This window comes from Panthera tigris, chromosome D4, assembly GCF_018350195.1.
Source record: "Panthera tigris isolate Pti1 chromosome D4, P.tigris_Pti1_mat1.1, whole genome shotgun sequence".
Lineage (NCBI taxonomy): Eukaryota > Metazoa > Chordata > Mammalia > Carnivora > Felidae > Panthera > Panthera tigris.
This window is the reverse complement of record NC_056672.1, coordinates 8,136,415-8,157,910: the sequence shown is the minus strand read 5'-3', so window position 1 is coordinate 8,157,910 and position 21,496 is coordinate 8,136,415. Positions and strand designations below refer to the sequence as shown.

The 21,496-nt window shown below is 44.7% G+C and overlaps 1 protein-coding gene across 14 annotated transcripts in view; it reads right to left on the bottom strand.

Moving 5' to 3' along the window:
- Nucleotides 1-213: 213 nt before the first annotated feature.
- The window catches only part of RFX3 (regulatory factor X3), a 285,490-nt gene continuing 264,207 nt past the window's right edge, over nucleotides 214-21,496 (bottom strand). For all 14 annotated transcript variants that reach the window (XM_042963666.1, XM_042963651.1, XM_042963659.1 and 11 more), the window contains 2 exons: nucleotides 3,890-3,932; nucleotides 214-792 (listed from right to left, as the gene is read on the bottom strand). In XM_042963666.1, coding sequence (XP_042819600.1) covers nucleotides 554-792; nucleotides 3,890-3,932 — 282 coding nt within the window. In that variant the 3' untranslated portion in view covers nucleotides 214-553. The remainder of the gene's footprint in view (nucleotides 793-3,889; nucleotides 3,933-21,496) is intronic.

Genomic DNA, 21,496 nt, shown 5'->3' with positions numbered 1-21,496 from the left:
GTTACCGAAATCGTGTCTTGTGGTTCCGTCCAATGAAAAGCACCTTTCAAAAGCAAATTCAATGCATCTGCTGCCAAATGGGCATGCCTCCAGTGTAAATCAAAGGAATTCATTTCTTTTGATATTTCACAGAAGTGCATCTAATTAAAAACTCACACATGAAATCATACACAAAGACTAACAATCAACAATCAAATATTTTAAGCTACAAAAAAATGTAAATTACTTTTTAATTATAAGAAAACGAACACATTGGCATTAAGTGTGGTAAAAATCCTTCTTGACACCTGAAACTAAAGGAAAAAAAAAGAACAACTTATTATTAAGAGGCAAATGATTTTTTTTTTTACGTTAAAAAAAACAAGAACAACAACAACAAAAAAAAACACCTGGCAAAATACATACATCCATTCCATTTCACAACTCCAAAAAGGTAATGTTCAGCACAGATAGAATTTGACAACAGTCGACCTTCAGGCTTATTAAAATTTCACCTTAAGCCCAATATATCAACAGGGGTAATGTTAGCTGGAAAAATACGCTTTAATATTCTTTAGACCGCAGTGTAGGTGTTTCCTGTGGCGCTGCACTGTCTGATAGTCTGACTACTTGTGACGATGTGCTCGCTGTGAATTGGATTCAGGAGACTGGGCTGCACGCCGCTCTCGAGAACGGGCTGCATACAACCCACTTGAAACGCCTGGTTCAGCTCGGTTTTCTCCCTTTTGGCTTGCGGCTCCGAAGAGTCGTCCAGTTCTTCGTCCATTTCACTTTCCACTTCGCTGCCTTCATCTGCACAAACAACACCAAGACCGTTACCGGAAGACAAACCGGGAAACAGCAATCAACACGGGCTTTGGAAATTCCTCCACGGCATGTGAAGAGAGCAACTGGTGGGCGATTCTCAGGGGACAGGGCCGGTAGGTTTGCGGCCAGCGGATTTCATTTGTATCCACACTCTCTTAGGGCATCCACTGTTCTTTCACACACAGCAGAAGTAACTTACTTTTGGCTGGTTTGTGGTTGGTACCTTTAAGAGTTCTTTCAGGAAGACCTCCAGGATTTCCTGAAGTCTTTGTGCTAAGTAGTTGGCCTCATCTGAGCGACCCTAAAGTAGTCACTTCGGTACACTATGCTGGCTTTGGGGGAATCTATCCAGCTGAGAAATGCTAACTGAAGAAAGGTCGGAAGGCACAACACTCTCAGTCTCCTCTGAAATCTACACTAGGGGTAAATTTCATCTGGGTGCATGTGAACGTAGGTGAGACCTCTGCTGATTTGCAAAAGAATATAATGACTGGGGCGCCCGGGTGGCTCAGTCGGTTGAATGTCCAACTCTTGATTTTGGCCAAGGTGATGATCACAGTCGTGAGATCGAGCCCCTTGTCAGGCATGGAGCCTGCTTGGGATTCTCTATTCTCTCTCTCTCTCTCCCTCTGCCCTTCCCTGGCTCATGCACATGCGCTCTCTCTTTCTCTCTCTCAAAAAGATTAAAATGAATATATCTATATATCTATATATCTATATATCTATATATATAAAGACTGAGATAAGATTTACTGACTAGACAGGACGTAACGCATCGTTAAGAGGTAAACACAGAAGTGCTCTCAGATGAGACCCGGGTTGTCTTGGTTCGTCTACTTTTTCCCACTCTCTTTGTGCCTCTGGGAAATGGATTCGATAATAACAGAATTTGTCAGAACAAGCACCTTCAAAGGGCTAGTGGGCTGCAGGGAAAGGGATGTGTTTGGTAGGCAGTTGCTTCAAAAGAGGGTATCATTGAAACACATTTGTACGACACATTTGCGTTTTGGTTTTGTACTTGCTTATATATAAACAAACAAAAAAAATATCTCGAAGGATACTCACACTCAGTTCTTACTGGTCTTTCAGGGTTGTGACCACGAAGATTCACTTTTTATAGTTCCTACATCTCCGTATTATTTGAAATTTTTATACAGAGCGAGAATTACTTTTGTTATCAGGGGAAAAAAAATTGTGGAAAAAGGCCACAAAAACGCTTGGAGATTTCACATTCGAAACCCAGGCCCCGACTCATGCCAGTGTGGCCAGATTCCAAGAAGCACGGGGTCCGGGGGTGGATGGGACCACGGGGGCCACCCCAAGGTGAGGATAAATCACACTGCTTCCCGGCTCCCTCTCCACCAACTTTTCTCTGCCTGAGAAATAGTATCGGGATAATAAAAGAGGCAGCACTGAAAGGAAAGAAGTCATTTTGAGCTGGTAGGGGAGCAAAGAGAGTAGAGAAGGCCCTTTCATCGGCCACGTGGGGCACGGAACCGACGATGGGATAATGGCCTGAACTCCCCTAAGTCTCCGAGGCCATTTCTCTCTAGGCCCACTTGTGGGCGACGGGGTTCCCAGGGAAACGCCACAAGGCGGTCCACAAAAAGCAAGCCCTTTCTCCAATTGTGAGGGCAAATGGAGGCAATTCCGTAGCCATTCTCTACTCTTGTACAGACTCAAAGACACGTCCTAGAAACACCCTCAAGGTTACAGGAGTTTGGTGCACAGAAACTAACGTTAGGGACTACTGAAGTTCAGTGAGGACTTTGTCTCAGTTCAGCGCTTGACAGAGAAGGCTGGCGGCCATTTAGTGGCTGAGGAGGAACACCGTCCACGCTTCTGCACCGGCGACAAAAACGCTCGCGCGTGGGTCACAAGACCTGGCTCGGGGCATCCTCAGGGTTGCCTCAGGTCGGACACGGGTTTCGACTCCCGCCTGGGCGGAGGAAGCCCAGACCCACAAAGACCCTGGTGCAGAACGCTCCAGAGAATAGTGCTGTCCTTCGCGTACGGATTCCCCGAGCCCCGCCTCTTGCCTCAGTTTCCCCACCAGCTCTGGCTCTGTCCTGGAAGGGCTATTGTTCAGTATCCCCCTGCCTGTGCATTTTGTCCTTGACTCCAGAACTCAGTTCCTGGAAACCTCAGGATACCTTCACTTTTTGTTTTTGTTTTATTGAAGAAAGGACTGTATTTTCTGCTGTGTTTATTTAGTAAACATTTTAGAGTTTTGTTTTGTTTTTTTTAACTGAGCTAGTATATTTTTGAGAGAGGGCAAGTGCGTGTACAAGCAGGGGAGGGGTAGAGAGAAGGAGAGGCAGAATCCCAAGCAGGCTCCGAGCCATCAGCACAGAGCCGGATGCGGGGCTTGAACCCACCAACCGTGAGATCATGACCGGAGCCGAGATCAAGAGTCAGCCGCTTAACCAACTGAGCCCTCCTGGCGCCCCTGAGCTGGTATTTTTATTAGGATGGCTTTTGCTTGCATGGGCTCTAACTATCCCAACCTCATTTTCCCTGAGCCCTATTCCTTTTTTCTGTGCGGTTTGGAAGGTCCCAAGTTTCTTCAGGAATACATAGCTGAGTTGCAATGTTGTCTCTGTTGAGTAGCGAAGGTGGTTTTAAAATCTAAAGACTACGCATCTGAACCCTTTCCTCTGCCCCACTACTGATCTCGCTTTTTACCGTAAACATGACTGCTGTCTCTGACTTGTTTTTTCCAGTGAAAGGTATGAACTGGTGAGAAGGGGCGGGCTGAGAAATCTTTTCTCCTGCTGAGTGGGCCTTGAATAAAATTTTATCACTTTTCTCCAGGACTCTGGCAACGGTCAGAAATAATTTCTCGCTACCTGTGCTGAACGGCAGGCCAAAGTCAAGAAGAGTTTGTGACTGCATTTACATTCAATTCCGGCACTTAATATCCCCGACATAAAGAAGGTATAGAAATGGAGAAAGACCGCAGATTCCAAAAGACATGGCCGTCATATTCATCTAGGGTTATGTGTCGTTTCCACACACACCACATTTTTCTCTGAGAATTTCCCAGTCAAAAAAAGTCCTTGACATTATTTTCACTTCTTACCTTTATCCAGATTTCCAGGAGATACAGCATTTAAATCACCAAACTGCAAAACAATAGTCATGTGGGCAACAGTTATTAACAGGTAGAATAAAATAACCTTCTATCACTCTGAGGCAAAAACGCCATGGTAGGACTTTTTAAAACTGTAAACCAGTGACCATTTTGATCTCTAACTACACGGGTCACCTAATTTTCCAATCAAACTTGTCGAATTTGAACAGTTTTCAACTGTGTCACAATTTAGCTGTCTGCCTTGGCCTCTTTGCAAAGGATGACAATTTCTCTCTGCCTTCTGTGCTTCGTTTTACTTTTCATTATTATTTCAGCTTAGCAGTGAAGAAATAGGGGCCTGGCTGGCCTCCAGATGACGGATGTGGTGGGATAAATTTGGAAATTTGGTGACGGAGGGCAGATCAGCTCCACCCCCATGGGCAGTCCAAAAGTTCCCCGGGGAGGCGACATGACAGAAACTTCTTCCAGCTGCTTGGCTGAACTCTTTCTTTAAAGCTTTCATTAATAGAAATAAAAAGCATAGTGGGAACCCCAAAGTGTAAAGTGTTCATTTTTTAAAAAAATCTCAGAGACTTCTCTTGTAACTTGATGTTTGATAGCAGGGCCCCATCTTTAGAAAGAGAGGATGTGTTTGTTACCAATGCAACAAGAAAGACCTTAAAACAATATGGCACCATTAATAACCTTCAGCTGAGATTTTATTTTCTGTCTTGGTTCGAAAGCTTAACGAAAGTAATATAACTGACCTTATTTTGCAAACATACACACACATTTTTCCCCCTTAACCTACACATGTATTATTCTTCATAGTAGCTATCGTGGGAGCGTTTACATTGATTCCAAGGTCCAAGGCTCTGGAATTCCTTTCACGATCGAGTTCGAGAGTTAGTTTATGCATCGTTCAAGAAAGCCCATCTTGTGATTTTACATCCAATTGTGACTGCAGATAACGCTCCAAATTGTAGTGATTGCCAGAGGTCCTGGGATGATTTCTGACTACTCACTAAAAAGCAAATTCACCTCTGTCACAATTCAGGATATTCAAAATAATATGTCCTGTTACTGTTATTCCTTAGCAGTTCAGAGACGGTTTAAAAAGAGGCATTCCACACAGCATGTGGAGCTACGGCAGCATTATTGGCACAAACGTGTAGCCTTCCTAGGTGACTGCTTTGAAGGGGACAAGGGCCTCCTGGATCCATAACTCCGAGAATCTGTCTTTGGGAAAAGCGTCCCATTACTTTATGGTTACATCCCGTTGGGCGACAGATATAAAATGATCAATACCGAACTGTGGTTTGGGAGTTGTTCCTGATCACTTGGTAGTCTAAATAAAAATCACAGTTTAGATTATGTAAAATGTCTTGAATTAAAGAATCTAAGCAACAAAAACAAAATCAATGGGCCTCTTCATCTATTTTTGGTGTTATTTAAATATTTTAGAACTAAAAACAGAATGCCCGAAGCTGAAGGATCCTTTATAAGTTATTTCTAACTGATGCAACACAGTAAGGTTTATACATCTTTTAAATGAATGCTTAATGACACTTAAGATCCAATTCTGGAAATATGTTGCAGGGATGAGTCTTAAACATACCTCTATAACCTCTAAAATGTGAATATTCCTAGGGGCACATGCAACAATAGCCAAATTGTGGAAAGAGCCCAAATGTCCATCAACTGATAAATGGATAAAGAAGATGTGGTTCATATACACAACAGAATACTACCTGGCAACGAGAAAGAATGAAATCTGGCCATTTGTAGCAACGTGGATGGAACTGGAGGGTATTATGCTAAGTGAAATAAATCAGGCAGAAAAAGACAGATATCATATGTTTCCACTCATATGTGGAACTTGAGAAACTTAACAGAAGACCAAGGGGGAACGGAAGGGGGGAAAAATAGTTTCAAACAGAGAAGGAGGCAAACCGTAAGAAACTCTTAAAAATTTTTTTATGTTTGTTTATTTTTGAGAGAGAGAGACAGAGCACAAGTGGGGGAGGGGCAGAGAGCGAGAGGGAGACACAGAATGTGAAGCAGGCTCCAGGCTCCGAGCTGTCAGTCCAGAGCCTGATGTGGGGCTTGAACCCACGAACCACGAGATCGTGACCCGGGCCGAAGTCGGACACCCAACCGACTGAGCCACCCAGGCGCCCCAAGAAACTCTTAAATACAGAGGATAAACTGAGGGCAGGAGAAGAGGGGAAAATGAGTGATGGGCACTGAGGAGGGCACTTGGTAGGGTGAGCCCTGGGTGTTGTACGTACGCGATGAATCATGGGAATTTACTCCCGAAGCCCAGAGCGCACAGCGTGCTCTGTATGTTAGCTAACTTGACGATAAGCTATATTTAAAAATAAATAAGTAAACAAACGAATGAAATGTGAATATTCCATTTGTTTTCCAAAAAATCTCAGAAGGCTGCCTGACACTAAATTATTATTGCCATTAGTAATTAACAGTATCACACAAAGTGGCTGACACCAAACCCTGGACGCATCTGGAGTTTTTCTTCCAAGGAAACTGCTTTTAAGTTGCTGTTTAGCTGGAAGCACAGCGACTTCCTTCATGTAAAGGTTTCCCTCTGAAAGTTTCTGCTTAACCCGAGTGAATGCATTCGGTTATTCAGGATGCTAAAAATCACCACCGCAACCAGTATTTCCACGACTGCTGTGGTCCTTCGTAAATAAACACGTGCCAACTAAATACTCTGGGCTTGTGCCCCTGCAGGGTGCTGAACACGGTACAAGTAATCTCAGGGACACCGTTGGCGCCTCTCGTGTCTCTGGGATCAGTAACAAAGTCGCACGTGACGGCAAATGGAGACAGTGGGTTCAAAATAAAAATCTTGTCAGGAGAGGTAGGATTTTGGTACCCGATACAGAAGAAGGGGAAGCTTTTTAACATGCATTTCCCATGTGAGGAAAGAATTCACGTGCGATTAAGGAAAAAACCACGAGACAGGCCGCGATTTCCGGCATCGGTGCATTCACGCGTTAGTCAACGAACATTTCCTGGAAGCTTCCTACGTGCTAAGCACTGTGCCAGCCAGTTCCAGTCTATCCCCTCTTTCTGGAGGTGAGGGTCAGAAGTTGTTTATATCAGGAAGGGCAGGTGGTTTAGTCAACGAAAGGAAGCAGCCTAGGACAGCTGAGATGGTTTTAGAAGCATGGGCATCTCAGAAAGGGAAGTCAGCGGTGGGGGGTTGGGGGTGGGCCGCAGGGTCAGGGCGGCTGGACGGCAGAACATGAACGATGATGGCAGAGAAGACTGGGAGTCGGCATAAGGAAGACAGTGTCACAGATGGGGGACAGATGACAGGCGCCGAGACTAGACCGGCACAAACCAGAAACAAAAGAGAAGGAAGACACGGAAGGATCTGGATGAACAAAATGGAGGTTCGCCAGAAAAGTACGGAGGTTACCGTCGAGGTTTAGCTCCAACAATTGGGAAAATACGGAGCTTGCCAAGTTCCCTTGCTGCACAGGGCACTGGAGGGGCCACTGCCTGGCAAGGTGACATCTCAGAGCTTATAAAGTACTTTCACGGCTCCGTGTATGATAGGCTTTCTTTCAAATATCATGACCTCCATATCACTTCCTCAAGATGGTTTCCTCAGAGAGGCTTTTCCTGACAGGTCTATCTGAGCGTCTCCTTCCCTGTCGGGTCGAATCGCTTCCTCCCAAGCATCTACAACACCCAACACTTACATTTCTCCCTCTTCTAACATCTGACTTCCCAACCCGAGTGCCAGGGCCGTGAGGGCAGGGGCCTTGTTGTTTGTCCTCTGCGTCAATGGGTCCCAGGATCTACCTCGGCACCTGATAGATATCAAAGGTGGACTACATACCAAATAAATGAATTTGCTTCTTCAGCGCGGCCTCAGAGAAAACTGACGAATTTGGCACGGTAGAGAGCTTAGGTTGAATCTTACCGCTATTAAAAACAAGGAACTGATTTGTGGAATGTTTGTAGGAAACGTGATGGTGGGGGATAGGAGACCACATATTCTGACCCTCACTTTAGGAATCTGAGACATAACGGGAGAGGGTAAAGGGGGAGGAGGGGGAGAAAAAGGGGGAGAGAGAGAGAGAAAAAAGAGAGAGAGTGTGTACGATCCATACATGTTGGAAGGAATATAAATTAAGGGGTTTAAAATGAGCTCTGGGGTTAGAAAGCATCTGGCCTTTGATGTACACAGGAAAAAAATCCTGCCAGCAGAGTGACAAATAGGGAAGGAGAAACCGAATAGAACACACAGGACTGATATCTGGTGTTTCAGGAAGAAAAGCCTCCTATCCCAGAAACCACCTCCTCTGGGTCCTGACAAGGGTCCTGACAAGGCTCCCAGGGCCCTCCTGGACAAGAGCCGACTGACCACTCTGGTGGGAGGGCGAGACCACAACTTCATGAGGAGGCTGGTAATGGCTGGGAAGCATAAGTGGGCGACACACAGGCAGGACCCTTGAGGGAGGGCCCGGGTGCGACCCTGACTTGCCGCCCATCGGCTGAAGAGTGGTTCATCACGGGACCAGCGGGTCTGCCGCCTGTCCTGGGGCACGGGCACCATGACCGGAACCGGGCACAGCTCGGGAGACGCAGCCCACACGGGCCCCGAAGAGCCCACTACCCGTTAGATCCAGCAGCTGGCAACTTTCCAGAGGGAGGGGGGTAAGGCGTGTGTGCTAACACTTGGAAACTGAAGCAAGGCGGTGGAGGTCGGGGTGCAGACGGCCAACAGGCAGGAGCCCAGGCGGGGCCACAAAGCAGAGACGGGGGACAGGAGTCAGGGACAGAAGGAAAGCTTTGAGATGAGGACTTCACCCGTGGGAACACGTTCCCTGCTGGAAGAGTTTCCCCCCCATCCTGGGAAGAGAGGATTAGGGAGTCATCATAACCACATCCTCTTGGGCAGGCAGGTAAGCATCCCCTCTAGGAACCTCGTCTTCCTAGAAAATCCATCAGTATGTCCAGACTTACAGGTAGACAGACACAATCTCACACAAACATGTTCTATTCGCTCATTGAGATATCAGCTGTCCACGTCTATATCAGCTGTCCACGTCTAAAACCACCCTGTTAACTAAGCTACTACGCCCAAAAGAGCCTAACTGATTTTCTGGTGGCATCGGATTATGAAAATATAGGATCTAGAACAACGGTTGGCAAACTTTTTTTTTCAGTGGAAGGTCAGACAGGAAGTACCTCAGGCTTTGTGGCTCTGTCGCAACTACTCAACTCTGCCACTCTAGGGCAAACACAGCCACAGACAATAGGTACGTGAAAGGGTGCGACTGTGTTCCAGTAAAGCGCTAGTTACCAAAATGGATGATGGGCTGAGCCCTGGCCGGAAGAAGAGCCCGCAAACCACTTAAGGTCCCCAGGTTACAAACAGTGAAGGGAATGGAAGGTTTTATCTTTAAGGAAGGTGTGAAGACGTTGGTCACAGGAAGGATATGGAACCAGGAAGAGCTAGCACAGCTCAGGCACATGGGCATCAACAGGTCACAAGGAAAGACACTGAGGTCGACTTTTAAGGATGGAAGTCTGTCAAAGGACTAATTTTCCTCTTTTTTCTCTGGAGGCTTGCACGGAGAGACAGAGATGGACCAAGGTTGGTGTTTAATTGTGGGAATTAGTGGGGGAAAAGGGAATATGTCTGGGACATGAGAAAATATTACAGGGAAGGTCGCAAGGAAAGAGATGTGTGCAAAGGTGACACGTGTTAGTAGTTCAGATGGGGTGGGGGGAGTCTCCCTAACGGGAAGCTTGTCCCAATTTGGGCAGTGGGTGAAGGTGTGAGGAGATAGTCTGACAACGTCACGTTCTCCACTGGTGAAAGCCAATGGAGACTAGTTCCCGGTGAGGACGATTTCCAGGGTGGAGTCATCAACGGAGAAATGACGTACATATGTTGAGGAGAGGAGGAAGTAAGAATAAATAATATACTGAAGGAAGAGCCTAGAACCCCTAAGTCATGACTGATTTCACTCAGAATATAGCTTTCTACGGTAGTAATTTCCTATGGCTGCTGTCACAAAATGCCACAAACTCAGGGGCTAAAACAGCACAGGTTTATTATTTTCTAACGTGGGAGGTCAGAATGCCAAAATGGGTCTCCCTGAGCTGAAATCAAGCTGTTGGCTGCATTGTATTTATTTCTGCAGATTCTAAGGGAGAGGTGTTTTAGGGTTTTTTTCCCCCTTTTCCGGCTTCCTGAGGCTGGTTACAACCCGTGGCATGTGGTATGCCCCCCTTCCATTCTGAGAGCCAGCCACAGTTTATTTCTTTGGGGGTGGGTCGGGGAGGGGCAGAGAGAGAGGGAGAGAGAATCCCAAGCAGGCTCTGTGCTGTCAGCATGGAGACCGACAGGGCTCGAACTCACGAACGGTGAGATCATGACCTGAGCTGAAATCACAAGTCGGACACTTAACCGACTGAACCACCCAGGCGCCCCCCCGCCTGCCTTCCACTTTTAAGGACCCTTTGTGATCACACTGGGCCCACCCAGATAATCCATGATAATCTCATTTTAACGTCAATTAATTAGTAACCTTAATTGCATCTGTAACCTAACACATTCACAGGTCCCAGGGATTGGGATGGAGACATCTTTGGGCACCCCTGATATTGCCTGCCATTCATATCTAAGATATTTTGTAAAACCTGCCACATCTGCCTGAATAGAAACCATTTAACTTTACTCCCCCACCCCCCCCCCCCCCTATTATTAGGGGAAGCACAGCCTCCGGGTTAAGCCATTCAGAACACACTGATATTTTTCCTCAGTTCTGTCTTCTGTAGTCTTCACTGGGGGTGAGGTGGGATAGTACGTGGCCACGAATTCGTCTTCTAAGACAGATTTGTCACTGGGGGGGGGGGGGGGGCGCATGTGCTTCAGTTTTCATTGACAGACTTTGAATTTTATATACAGCTTCCTATCCGTCTGAAAGTTTTTACAGCACGCTGGCTGAAATCATACGTGCATGCAAAAAGTTTACCAGGACCCCAGAGAGCCCCCGTGTATCGGCACAACCTGATGGTTCTGCAGGGATCTACGCCATACAGACCAGCAGCCAGATGCCAGCGTGCTGGCAGGTGCTTAGCTGCTGAAGGAAGTGACCACAGGGAACATATGCAGCAGAATCCGCAGTGAACTTGACCACGTGACCCTGGGCATGCCTGCTGACCTGGGGGCCAAGGTCATTAGCAGCTGATACGCCAAAGAGTTGAAAGTTTCCACTAGAAAAGACAGCTCATATGAGGGCCTCAGCTACTCACAGGGTCAGTCGCTACATAGAATCACAAAATCTATTCAGATAAAGTGATGCTTCGATCTCATCCCGCTCCCCAGTTCTGCCACAGCGGTGACCTTTGATACACGCGTGTAGGGAAGAAATTACGTACGCGTGTGTGTAACTGTACATTTTTCCAGTTTCTGCCAATGAACTGCTTGCTCTAGGAAAGAAGATCTTTAAGCTGTCATAGGCACTAAGAATAGAGAACTGTAAAATTCTCTGAAGTGGTTTCTATCTCCTAGTTGGAATAAGATGTCTCTTTGGAACTTCCTTTTACCCTTTAACTTGAATAAATTACACAGAGATAGTAACTGTATATATAACACTTTCTCCCCATTTCACAAGACCTTTCATTCATTCCTACTAGTTCAAATTTGATACAACTCTAGCTATGATTGTCTAATTATGATTATACGTCTTCCCTAATATTGCCATTTTTTTTTCTAAGTGACTTATTTCTACATTCTATTTGGTTGGCTCTGTTTTCCAGAGCATTGAATTACTTTGCCTCTGATTACCACTTTGGCTCCAACCCAAAGAATGCTGTTGGAGTCTTCATAATTCCACGAATCATTTGTCTCAACATTCAAATTTGTCTACAGGCTATTTTTCCCCTTGCAACATAATTTTATTAAAGCCTCCACATGCCTTTATATGATCTGTTTCATGAATTTCAACTTCTAAGCTCATCTTTATATGGTCGAAAACATGAAGGTCTAATGGTGTACATGATCATCATAGACTCAATACTGGAAAATCTGCCCTGGAGTTGAAGACAATCAAAATACAGTCTCTCTGAGTAATACACATAGCTTCAGATCTATGTGTGTGTATATGTATGTATGTATGTATGTATCTATCAACGATCTATCTATCATCTATCTATCTATCTATCTATCTATCTATCTATCTATCTATCCATGCTTGTGGAAAGGAAATGGAACTAGAAAAAAATTAGGTACCTAATATGTGCCAATCTGCCCCCCAACCATCCACTCCATCCATCTACCTACCCCGACCTACCTGTGCCTAACTAGTAATTAATTTTATCCTCACAACAGGCTTGGGAAGAAATTCCTCATGCTTATTTTGTTGATGAGAAAACTAAGACTAAAGCAAGGATATATCTTGCCCAGGTTGCAAAGGCATTAAATGGAAAACAGGCAGCAGCATGGTAGAGAAGAACAACATGGGGTCTAGAGCCAGCCTGACCCGGCTTTGAATCACAAGTCTACCCCTATCAGCTATGGGATTCCAGACATGTTATTCTTTGATCCTTAGATTTCCTTTTTGTGAAACAGACAGGGGCTGCAGTTGAAGATGGCTTATGTGCTGACCAAGGCTTTAATGATTCAAGCAAATACCATGAGAAGGGTGTCCTAAACATGGATGGGATGTGTGTGTGTGTGTGTGTGTGTGTGTGTGTGTGTGTGTTTATGTTTGGCAGAATGGGGATGATCACATCATGAGAAATTGCTGATGAACTCAGATGAATATCAGCATGTAAATCCTGGCCCAACCAGTTGACTCTCACTCTCTCTCTCTCTCTCTCTCTCTGGTCTTCTGAGAAGTCAACAAAGGAATTGAGAGCTTTAAAGCTTTCCTTCCCTATAGAAGCAACAAGATAGTTCACAGGCAGGTTTGGAACTTCCTGACCCAACTCTAATCTTTCAACATTCCACACTTAACTCGAACTTCGTGAAGTTCTGAACTGTACAAGTTGAGTTTTTACAACTTTATCAACTTGTTAACTTTACAGCTCCAATGGAGCTGGGCAATCTCAATTTCAGTTCTGCTGCCTGAAGTTCGTAGAACTTATCACAAAAGGATTAGCTAGTGGCAACTATTCTGGACGTAATGGGTGGTGGCGAGAGAGGTCTTGGAATTTTAATCTTACGATTAAGATTTTGGGATTTTGGGGGGATTTGGGAGCATTATTATTTTCTTGAAATGTCTTCCAAATGAGAACCAAATCAATCAAAGCATTTTACACTTAGCATCGGCACAGGGTTTCACAATGGAGGAAAATAGTCGCTGATTTTACAGTGATTTCCAATTTTATAAAATGTGCAAGGAATGCTTATGCTACATTTGGTAAAATCCCATGTTCCTTTGGTGACTTTTCTTTCTGTGAGTGTCTTTTCCAATGTATTTCCAAATGGTGTTGTCAATGGCCGAGATTTCTGCCAGTTTGCTTCAAACCGAAGCCAAAGGGGCCCTACAATTGCTGTTGGTCCTGCTCCTTCGGACTAGCCAGCTATACTGGCAACACGTGCTATGGGTCGCCCTGTACGCAGGTAGCATATTTTCATCCCGGGTCTAACTGTTCAGTCATTTTTTGTTCCCCTCCACCCCCTGGGAACCCAGTGACACATGTACCTTTACCCTGTTTCCAAATCTCTAAGCAGCATTCGTGAAGTAAGAATAGAAGCCTTAGTTCCTTTTGAAGACACAACAGGAACTATTTTCAACAACAGGAACACTGAACGATAAGGATCGTTAGGCCAAACCAAGAAGGGCCTCTGTCCTGAGACCCATGTTATAAAGAGCCCCGCCTTGGCTTTCCTGTGGCAGTGGCCCTCTCTACGGTGTAGGGAAATCATTGGGCCAAGTAGAGGTGTCCTCTTGGTGGCTGTCTGTCCCTCCCACCCCTCACACCATACTTGTGTTATCTAAGACCTTGGAACTCCCTATGTAAAGGCCTTGAGTTCCCTTCGTGCAGATTTCTTCTCCAAGTGCACTCTTCAGAAGACAAAAGGGAGAGCCAACGAGAGGCAGAGGTTTGCCAAGGCTGGACACAACCTGAACGTTGGCGTGAGTTGTTCAGAGGTATTCACAGCACGGGATCGGGAGTGATGCCTAAGAGAAGTGGTCTGGGGCTGGACGCTGGGTCAGGGGCTGCCTAGGTCTATGTCATTATCTTCTGGCATGGATCCACGGGGAGCCTGAGAATCTTACATTTAAACATAGCCTTCTAAGTTGTTATCAGGGCATATTTATCAACCCAGCTGGACGGAATAGATTTTACTTAGAGTTCGACTCATAACTTTTGAAATGTTAAGACATAGGGTACCTTAGGCTCCGCAAATGTTAGGGGCTGAGCTGAGGAGCATATGCTTTATGGAAATAAAACCATGGGTTCCAAAGAAAGAACCTAACTTAAGACAGGCTTAGAAGATGAGGCTACCTTCATCGTCTAAGAGGAAACCTTGGCATCAGTTTATTACCTGAGGGGAGATATTTCTTAATTTTAATTCTACCACCCCTCTTTTGCAGAAATTATTTTAATTTTTTTCTTTGATGTTTATTTTTGAGAGAGAGACAATGAGAGAGACAGAAGGAGGGAGGGAGGGAGGGAGGGAGAGGGAGGGGGAAGGGCAGAGAGAGGCAGACACAGAAAAGGAAGCAGGCTCCAGGTTCTGAGCTGTCAGCACAGAGCCCGATATGGGGCTTGAACTCACAAATCGCAAGACCATGACCCGAGCCAAAGTCGGACGCTTAAGTGACTAAGCTACCCAGATGCCCACTTTTGCAGAAATTATTAACCGGACAGACAGTGGAGGCTGGCTGGGGCATGCAAACATGTCCTCTTTGTGCCAAGTAGCCTGAGTCAGGTTTGAAGTGCTTCTAGTATCAAAACGTCTGGCCTACACACTTGGAGAAAATCGCATTTACGAAAGTGTATTTTATACAGTGATGGTGAAAAGTCGAAAACGACTCCTGTGAATTGAGGCACTTGTGATCTCAAACGAGATCCGTTTCTTTATCGAAGGACCAGTAAGCACCCTCGTCACCTGTTTGTGAGCAAAACTACCAGAAAGACAATGGCAAGGCCAGAGCCACCTGGACAGGGCAGGGGACAACAGAGTGTCGCAGTGGCCAGCAGAGGGAGCTGTCATGCCTAATCTGTGCCGCAGGATCTCCCACGCCTTGCTGGCTCTGCGGTCGGTCGGTTGGGGATCCCAGGCTCACTCTTTCCTAAGCAAAATAGCCCAGGGGTGGACTTTGCTGAAGAGAACAGGGTGCCGAGATTTCTTTCCTGATGTGTCCAATGACCATTTTAGTTCTTGAAGTACATGAAGAATTCTTGAACTATTTTATCTTCTTTTCCCACTTCTGAACGCTTTAAGGGAACTAATCTCTAGTTGAAAGCACTTATGAATGCCCGGCTTGGTACAGAGGGTCTCTGAAATGTTGACAGACACATCTTAGGGAGAAGGAGCACTTCTTGGTCTAGAAGTTTTTTTCTCCTGATAAAAGAATCCAGTAGGTAAATCATGAAATCGAGTGAGAAGTCCTACACATTGGCAATCTGTCTTTCCATCATTCTTTTGTACTTCCTTTTTTTTTTTTTTTTTTAATGTTTATTTATTTCGAGAGACAGAGAGAGTGAGGGCAGGGGACGGGCAGAGAGAGCAGTGGGGAGGGAATCCCAAGCACTTTCCGGGCTCTATCTCACAAACCATGAGATCATGACTTGAGCCTAAAACAAGAGTCAGACGCTCAACTGACTGCACCATCCAAGAGCCCCTATACCTCCTTTGTTGAATGTCTTTTGAGCACCTATTGGAAGACTGTGTTTCGACCACAGTTATAAGCAAAAGTCCATTCTTCGAAGAGCCTAAGAAAAGGGGTTACAAGCAGGAAGGAAATCAAGTCCAGGTTGCTAATGAGCAGGAGTCCCAAAGGAAAGGGCTGTGGCCCTGGGCGGCTGAGTCAACAGGTGCTTTTCGCACACTCAGAGAAAGGAAGGAACAGAACGACAAACCAGGAAAGAGGAGGAAGAATGGGAGAGCTTCTACAAAGCGAATTCTTAGGAAGGTGTAGAAGAAAGGCCTCCTGTGCCTCTGCTCCGGGAGGTCACTTTGATGATTTATTGTCAAGCTGTCAGAATCGTGCTCATGTAAAGGAGCACATTTACAGTAAAAGCAAACTCCAAATTCCAAAATGATGATTTTGACTCAGGTCCGGTCTGTGGGTGGGCGCAGAGGAGCTGAAGGGTGTAATTTATCGTTGCTGCTGTTTTCCAGCAGACTAAGCTTCCCAATTACAATTTGCTTAGGCTAATATTCCAGTGAGTTTGCATATTCTAGACATCTACGAACAAACAGTAGGGAGGGAAAGGGTGGTGGGACCATCAGGGTGCATCCTGGAATGCAGAGAAGAAACCCTGGGACAAAACAATGAAAGCTTCCACACTAGGCATCTGGTGCGTGTGTGGCGGTGAATGTGTGCGTCTTTGGGGGAGCTGAACAGCACAGACGGAAGTAAGTTTGAATCCGTCTGCAAAAAAATTGTACGGTGAGATACTACAACCTCACGTGAACGGCACGGAGCCCACGTGTGGCGATTTGGAATGATACGGTCCTGCTTTCTGCTGCACGCTGGCCCTGCTTTGGGGAAACTTTCAACCTGTTTTCCCATCTTTTGCAAGGTTCTGGAGAATATTAAATAAGAATGTAAAACATTTAGCACAGTGATTATCATGAGGCAGTTCCTCTATTAATTAATTTGAAAAAATTAGTACGTACGAATAAACTTTATTATAAAGAATAAGTGATATCACTTTCGACAAGTATTCATTACATTTTTTAAGCTCCTGCCGTTCCAAGATAGCTTTTTGCTGCAAATGATTGTAACTTGTGGTGCAATTCATTCATTTTAAAATATTCTAGAGCACATCTATTATTCCACAGGTACGTTTTCAGTGTATTCCCTAGTTGCACTGGAGTAAAGTCACTGAAATTTATCTTTCATTAGATTGATTTTGCCTTAAGAATCCATGCTTATTTATCACGATTATCCTTCTACCAAATGGAACTTTTTCACCCAACTTTCATCCTAAAAGCTTGCCTGTGGAATTATTATTGCTCTTCTCCAATTTTTACATTTTGAAGATTTTTTTCTCATCTACTTTGAGTACATCAACTTTGATAAATTCACATTTTTCTTTGGATGGTATATTCTTAAGGGATCTTCCATTTTTTCCCCTAAAAATATTACTAAAGTATCATCTTTTTTTATGTTGACATTCATATCTGAATAAGTGAGGCATCTTTTGGCTTCTACTTTTTATTTCAAAAAATTGGTTATATGGGTGGCTTAGATGTAATATTAAGTAAGTATAATGAGATTACGACAAAGAGAATTGAAATATGTTTAATAAATTAAAGGTAACAACATTTACCACAGAAAATCATTTTATGAAGCAACCAAAATTTATAGATTCAGAGAATGTATTAATGGACTATGTCTATTTTGAGGAAAAAAAAGCACACATACCATAAACTCCCAAATAGATTCCAAATAGTCATAAAATTCAAATAAAAGGATAGTTTTCCGCTCAGAGCTGCGCAGAAAGCCCTGAGTTTAAAAATTTTTTTATTTAACAGGTGTGCAAACAGCTGCAACTTGCTTATTTTGTTTTATTCCTGCTCCTAAAATTGCACCACTCCCAGAGAGTCTATGGGTATATTTATAATATTAAAGTTCAAAAAGGTATATAATTTTAGCAGTAAATAAGTTCTGTTTCCTTTTTACCACCCAGGCAAAAAATATAATCCTGAAGCTCTGAAATTGCACATGCTTTAAATAACTTACTAGTCAGCATTACTGTGGCAGCTGACTGACATTTAGAAGAAAACGTGTTGGGCTGTGATGTTCTATCTGTTTCCTCTGGGGGCGCCATTGCATGGTGGCCTGCACGGCAACCGAAATGGTAGTGTTAATGGGGATGCAAAAAAACAGTAGTTTTGTACTCCCGTGTACCGTGCTTGTGTGTACAACGGGTATCGGTCTCTCCTGCCTGCTCAAAGCATGTAAACAATTGTTAATCCTCAAATGTACCTGTTGAATTCTCATTAATGAAGATACATTAACTGTCCCTAAGTTGCTTTCAAGGACAACCTCTCCCCCTTGCTTCTGGATCTAGCTGGCTGTCCGCCAAATAATGTGCGCGCAAGGCAAAAACCGACGGTCCGGCCAAGTTTGTGGCTACTTCCCAGGCTTCTTCTCGCTGACTTCCCAACTGTTCTTGCTCCCGTCCCCCGTCCTGCAGCGTTCTTGCTCGCCCCACCCCCATTCGTGCAGCAGGCGACGAGCATGGTGGATTAACAGCAAGAACTTGGGGGCCAGACTGCTTGGTTTTGGAGCCTGATCTCACCACTTAGGGGTTGGGTGACCTTAGGCGAGCTACTTGACGGCTCTGTGTCTCATGTCATCATCTGTAAAACAGGTATAATAAGGGGCGCCTGGGTGGCTCGGTCGGTTAAGCGTCCGACTTCGGCTCAGGTCATGATCTCATGGTTCGTGGGTTTGAGCCCCGTGTCAGGCTCTGCGTTGACAGCTCAGAGCCTGGAGCCTGCTTGGGATTCTGTGTCCCCCTCTCTCTGCCCCTGCCCCCCCCCCTCAAAAATAAACATTAAAAAAACTTTTTAAACAGGTATAATTAAGTTAATAGCCACAAAGCACTTAGAACAGGGCCCGGCACATAAGTAGTATGCACATCACTTGAAATTTTTGGGTTTCTTTCCTGATCCAATTCGACTTCTTGTTGACTGAATTTGATGGTATATATTGGGTCTTGCTGGTGTCTGACCTTCAGATTTTCCACGAAAGCTTCCCCTTGGCCATGCTCCCTTCCATTTCAGGTAGGACCTGTGTGCATGTCTCTGTGTGCCTGCGGTGGTCTCCACCCCTTACCCCCCAATTCTCACCAGCTTCACACAGTTATGAACTCTTTTTGCCCTTTAGATCTCACTTCAAACATCATTTCTGAAGGGCAGGGGGGAGCCTTCCCTGGCCCTCCCAGGCTAGATGAAGGCCTCATGCTTCGAGCATTCCTGTTTCTCTTTAATTTTGTAGCTCTACAGTTATGTGAATATTTAGTAAATATAAATTCAAAAACTAAAATGTAAGCTTCTTGAATGCGAGGTCAAAATCTCTTTTGTTCATCATTATAACCTAATCATTACAGCATTTGGTCTAGAGTAGGTATGTAAGAAATATCTGCTAAACAGAGGCACCTGGGCGGCTCAGTCAGTTAAGCATCCAACTTTGGCTCAGGTCATGATCTCACAGTTCATGGGTTCGAGCCCCACATCGGGCTCTGTGCTGACAGCTCAGAGCCTGGAGCCTGCTTCGGATTCTCCCACTCTCTCTGCCCCCGCCCCTCCCCGCTCATGCTCTGTCTCTTTCTCTCTCTAGAATAAATAAACATTAAAAAATTGCTTTTTATATAAAAAATATGTATTAAACAGATGAACAAATTAATTTCAGAGGTAAGTCTGAGAGTCAACATTGGTGAACAAGATTTGTCCAAGATTATACCACTATAAATGTCAGAACCATCAGGAGAATTCAGTTCTCTGGACTCAAAGTGCTCATTTTTTTCCAGGGCATTAAATCTTTGATTACACACATCATACAAAGAACCATGCAATTAGTGTGGTGTAGGTTCTAGAATGAAAAGTAAATGTATAGATCAGAGAGAACGGGGTGTCTAAGGTAGTCGGGGGGGGGGGAGAACTGGGCTCCCCTGAGGAACTGATATTTAAGACGTGACGTAGGACTTAGCATGAGCAAGGGGGAGTTGGGCAGAAGATTCCTGGTAGAAAGAACCATTGACACAGTGGGCCAATGATGAGAACAGCTTGGTGAATAAGAACAGAGCAAAGACCACTGTGATTACAACAAAAGGAATAGGAGGAGGGAGGTTGAGGTTAATCGGAGAGGCAGGGCCAGATCATGTACCACCTCGTGCACCAAGGAAAGAATTTTGTTCCTTACCTAACAGAAGAGAATACCAATGATGGGTTTTAAGTAGGGATAACACAACCACCTTGGCCCTTTCATAAGACAATACTGACTGTACTAGGGGAGGTTTGGGAAAGAACAGATTTAGTAACAGGGTGGACATAGGGGTCCAGACAGAAAGACATATAAAAGATGATGCCCAGGTGTCCAGCATGATCAACTGGGAGAATCGTGGTACCATTTACTGGGAAAGAGCCATTGGTAGACAGATCAAGAGTCTGATTTCATTAAGTATGTAATGAGCTCTCAATAAATAGTGAGAACTATTATTGGGTTTGTGGTTGCTGTTGTGACTGATGATTGAAAACCAATTGCTGCAATTGAGGGTAAGGGTGACTTTTATGGATTTCAGTGGATTTGGGCCCGAGGTGTTGCCCCCACAGGCACTTCTGGACTTGGTGTTTGAAAAGGGCAACCACCTAAGGGGCTAATGCAACTGAGCCTCAACATGCAGAAGCCCTTTTTATTTATTTTTTAACCTCCAATCTGATTTCTAGTGTAGGCACGGGATAACATGGGAGGGACACATGAGAAAACAGCATTTCCTTTTTCTTGAATTTCCTTCTCCTCCTTTCAAGAATCAAGAAATTTCAGAGACGCTAATATGACTATGATCTACGGGTCTATTATGGCCAACAGACGTTCTGAGTCCATCAGCGTTGTATGGGGAGAACAAACCTAGAAAACTACGCTTAATTGGCTTGGGCTGAATAATGGATGAGTAAAGACAGCTCAAAGGATTGTCCTATAAATCGGGTAAGGGAGAGAGTAGGCAAAGAAATCAAGAGGTGTGTGTATTAGATTGCGGATCTCACACAAGTGTCTTATACCATATTTTCTGATCTAGATCTTTACTCATATTATATCTTTACCTCATGGGGGAATCTGTCATATTCATCTACATTGTTTACATATAGTAAAAAAAAAAAGAAAAAGAAAACAGAATGCCTATGGGGATGGTTAATTGGCAGCATTGACTATGTAAGACCGTTTTAACCCTGCTGAGCCAGCAACACCCACACAAGGCTGTGAGGGGGTTGCTCAGTCTTCACACTGTGTGACCGGCGCCCGCCCACTGCCCTTCTTCCCTCGAGATGTGACGGAAGCAAAGACCACACATCAGGATTAGTCACATGGTATTAATTAGAATCCCTGTTACCATTATCCCGACCATCTTCTTAAAGAAGTCCCCAGAACATACGAGGTGGTTGGCAAACATGTTAAACAGACCAAGAGGCATGTCTGTGTCCAAGGTGTTGGGCCCTGACTTGAGAAAATTTACAGTACTTAATCTACGTGCCAACTGGGCATTTGGCAACCAGGTATCTGTAAGACAACTACTGAAAAAGGCACTAAGGGGAGGTCAAATCTAAGAAAAGGCCAGATGGTTTTGGTTCCATGAGGTCCCGCCTATCTCAGCGATTCTTGCTAAATCTCACACACATATATACATCGTTGGCATCATTAAAGCAAAAGCACC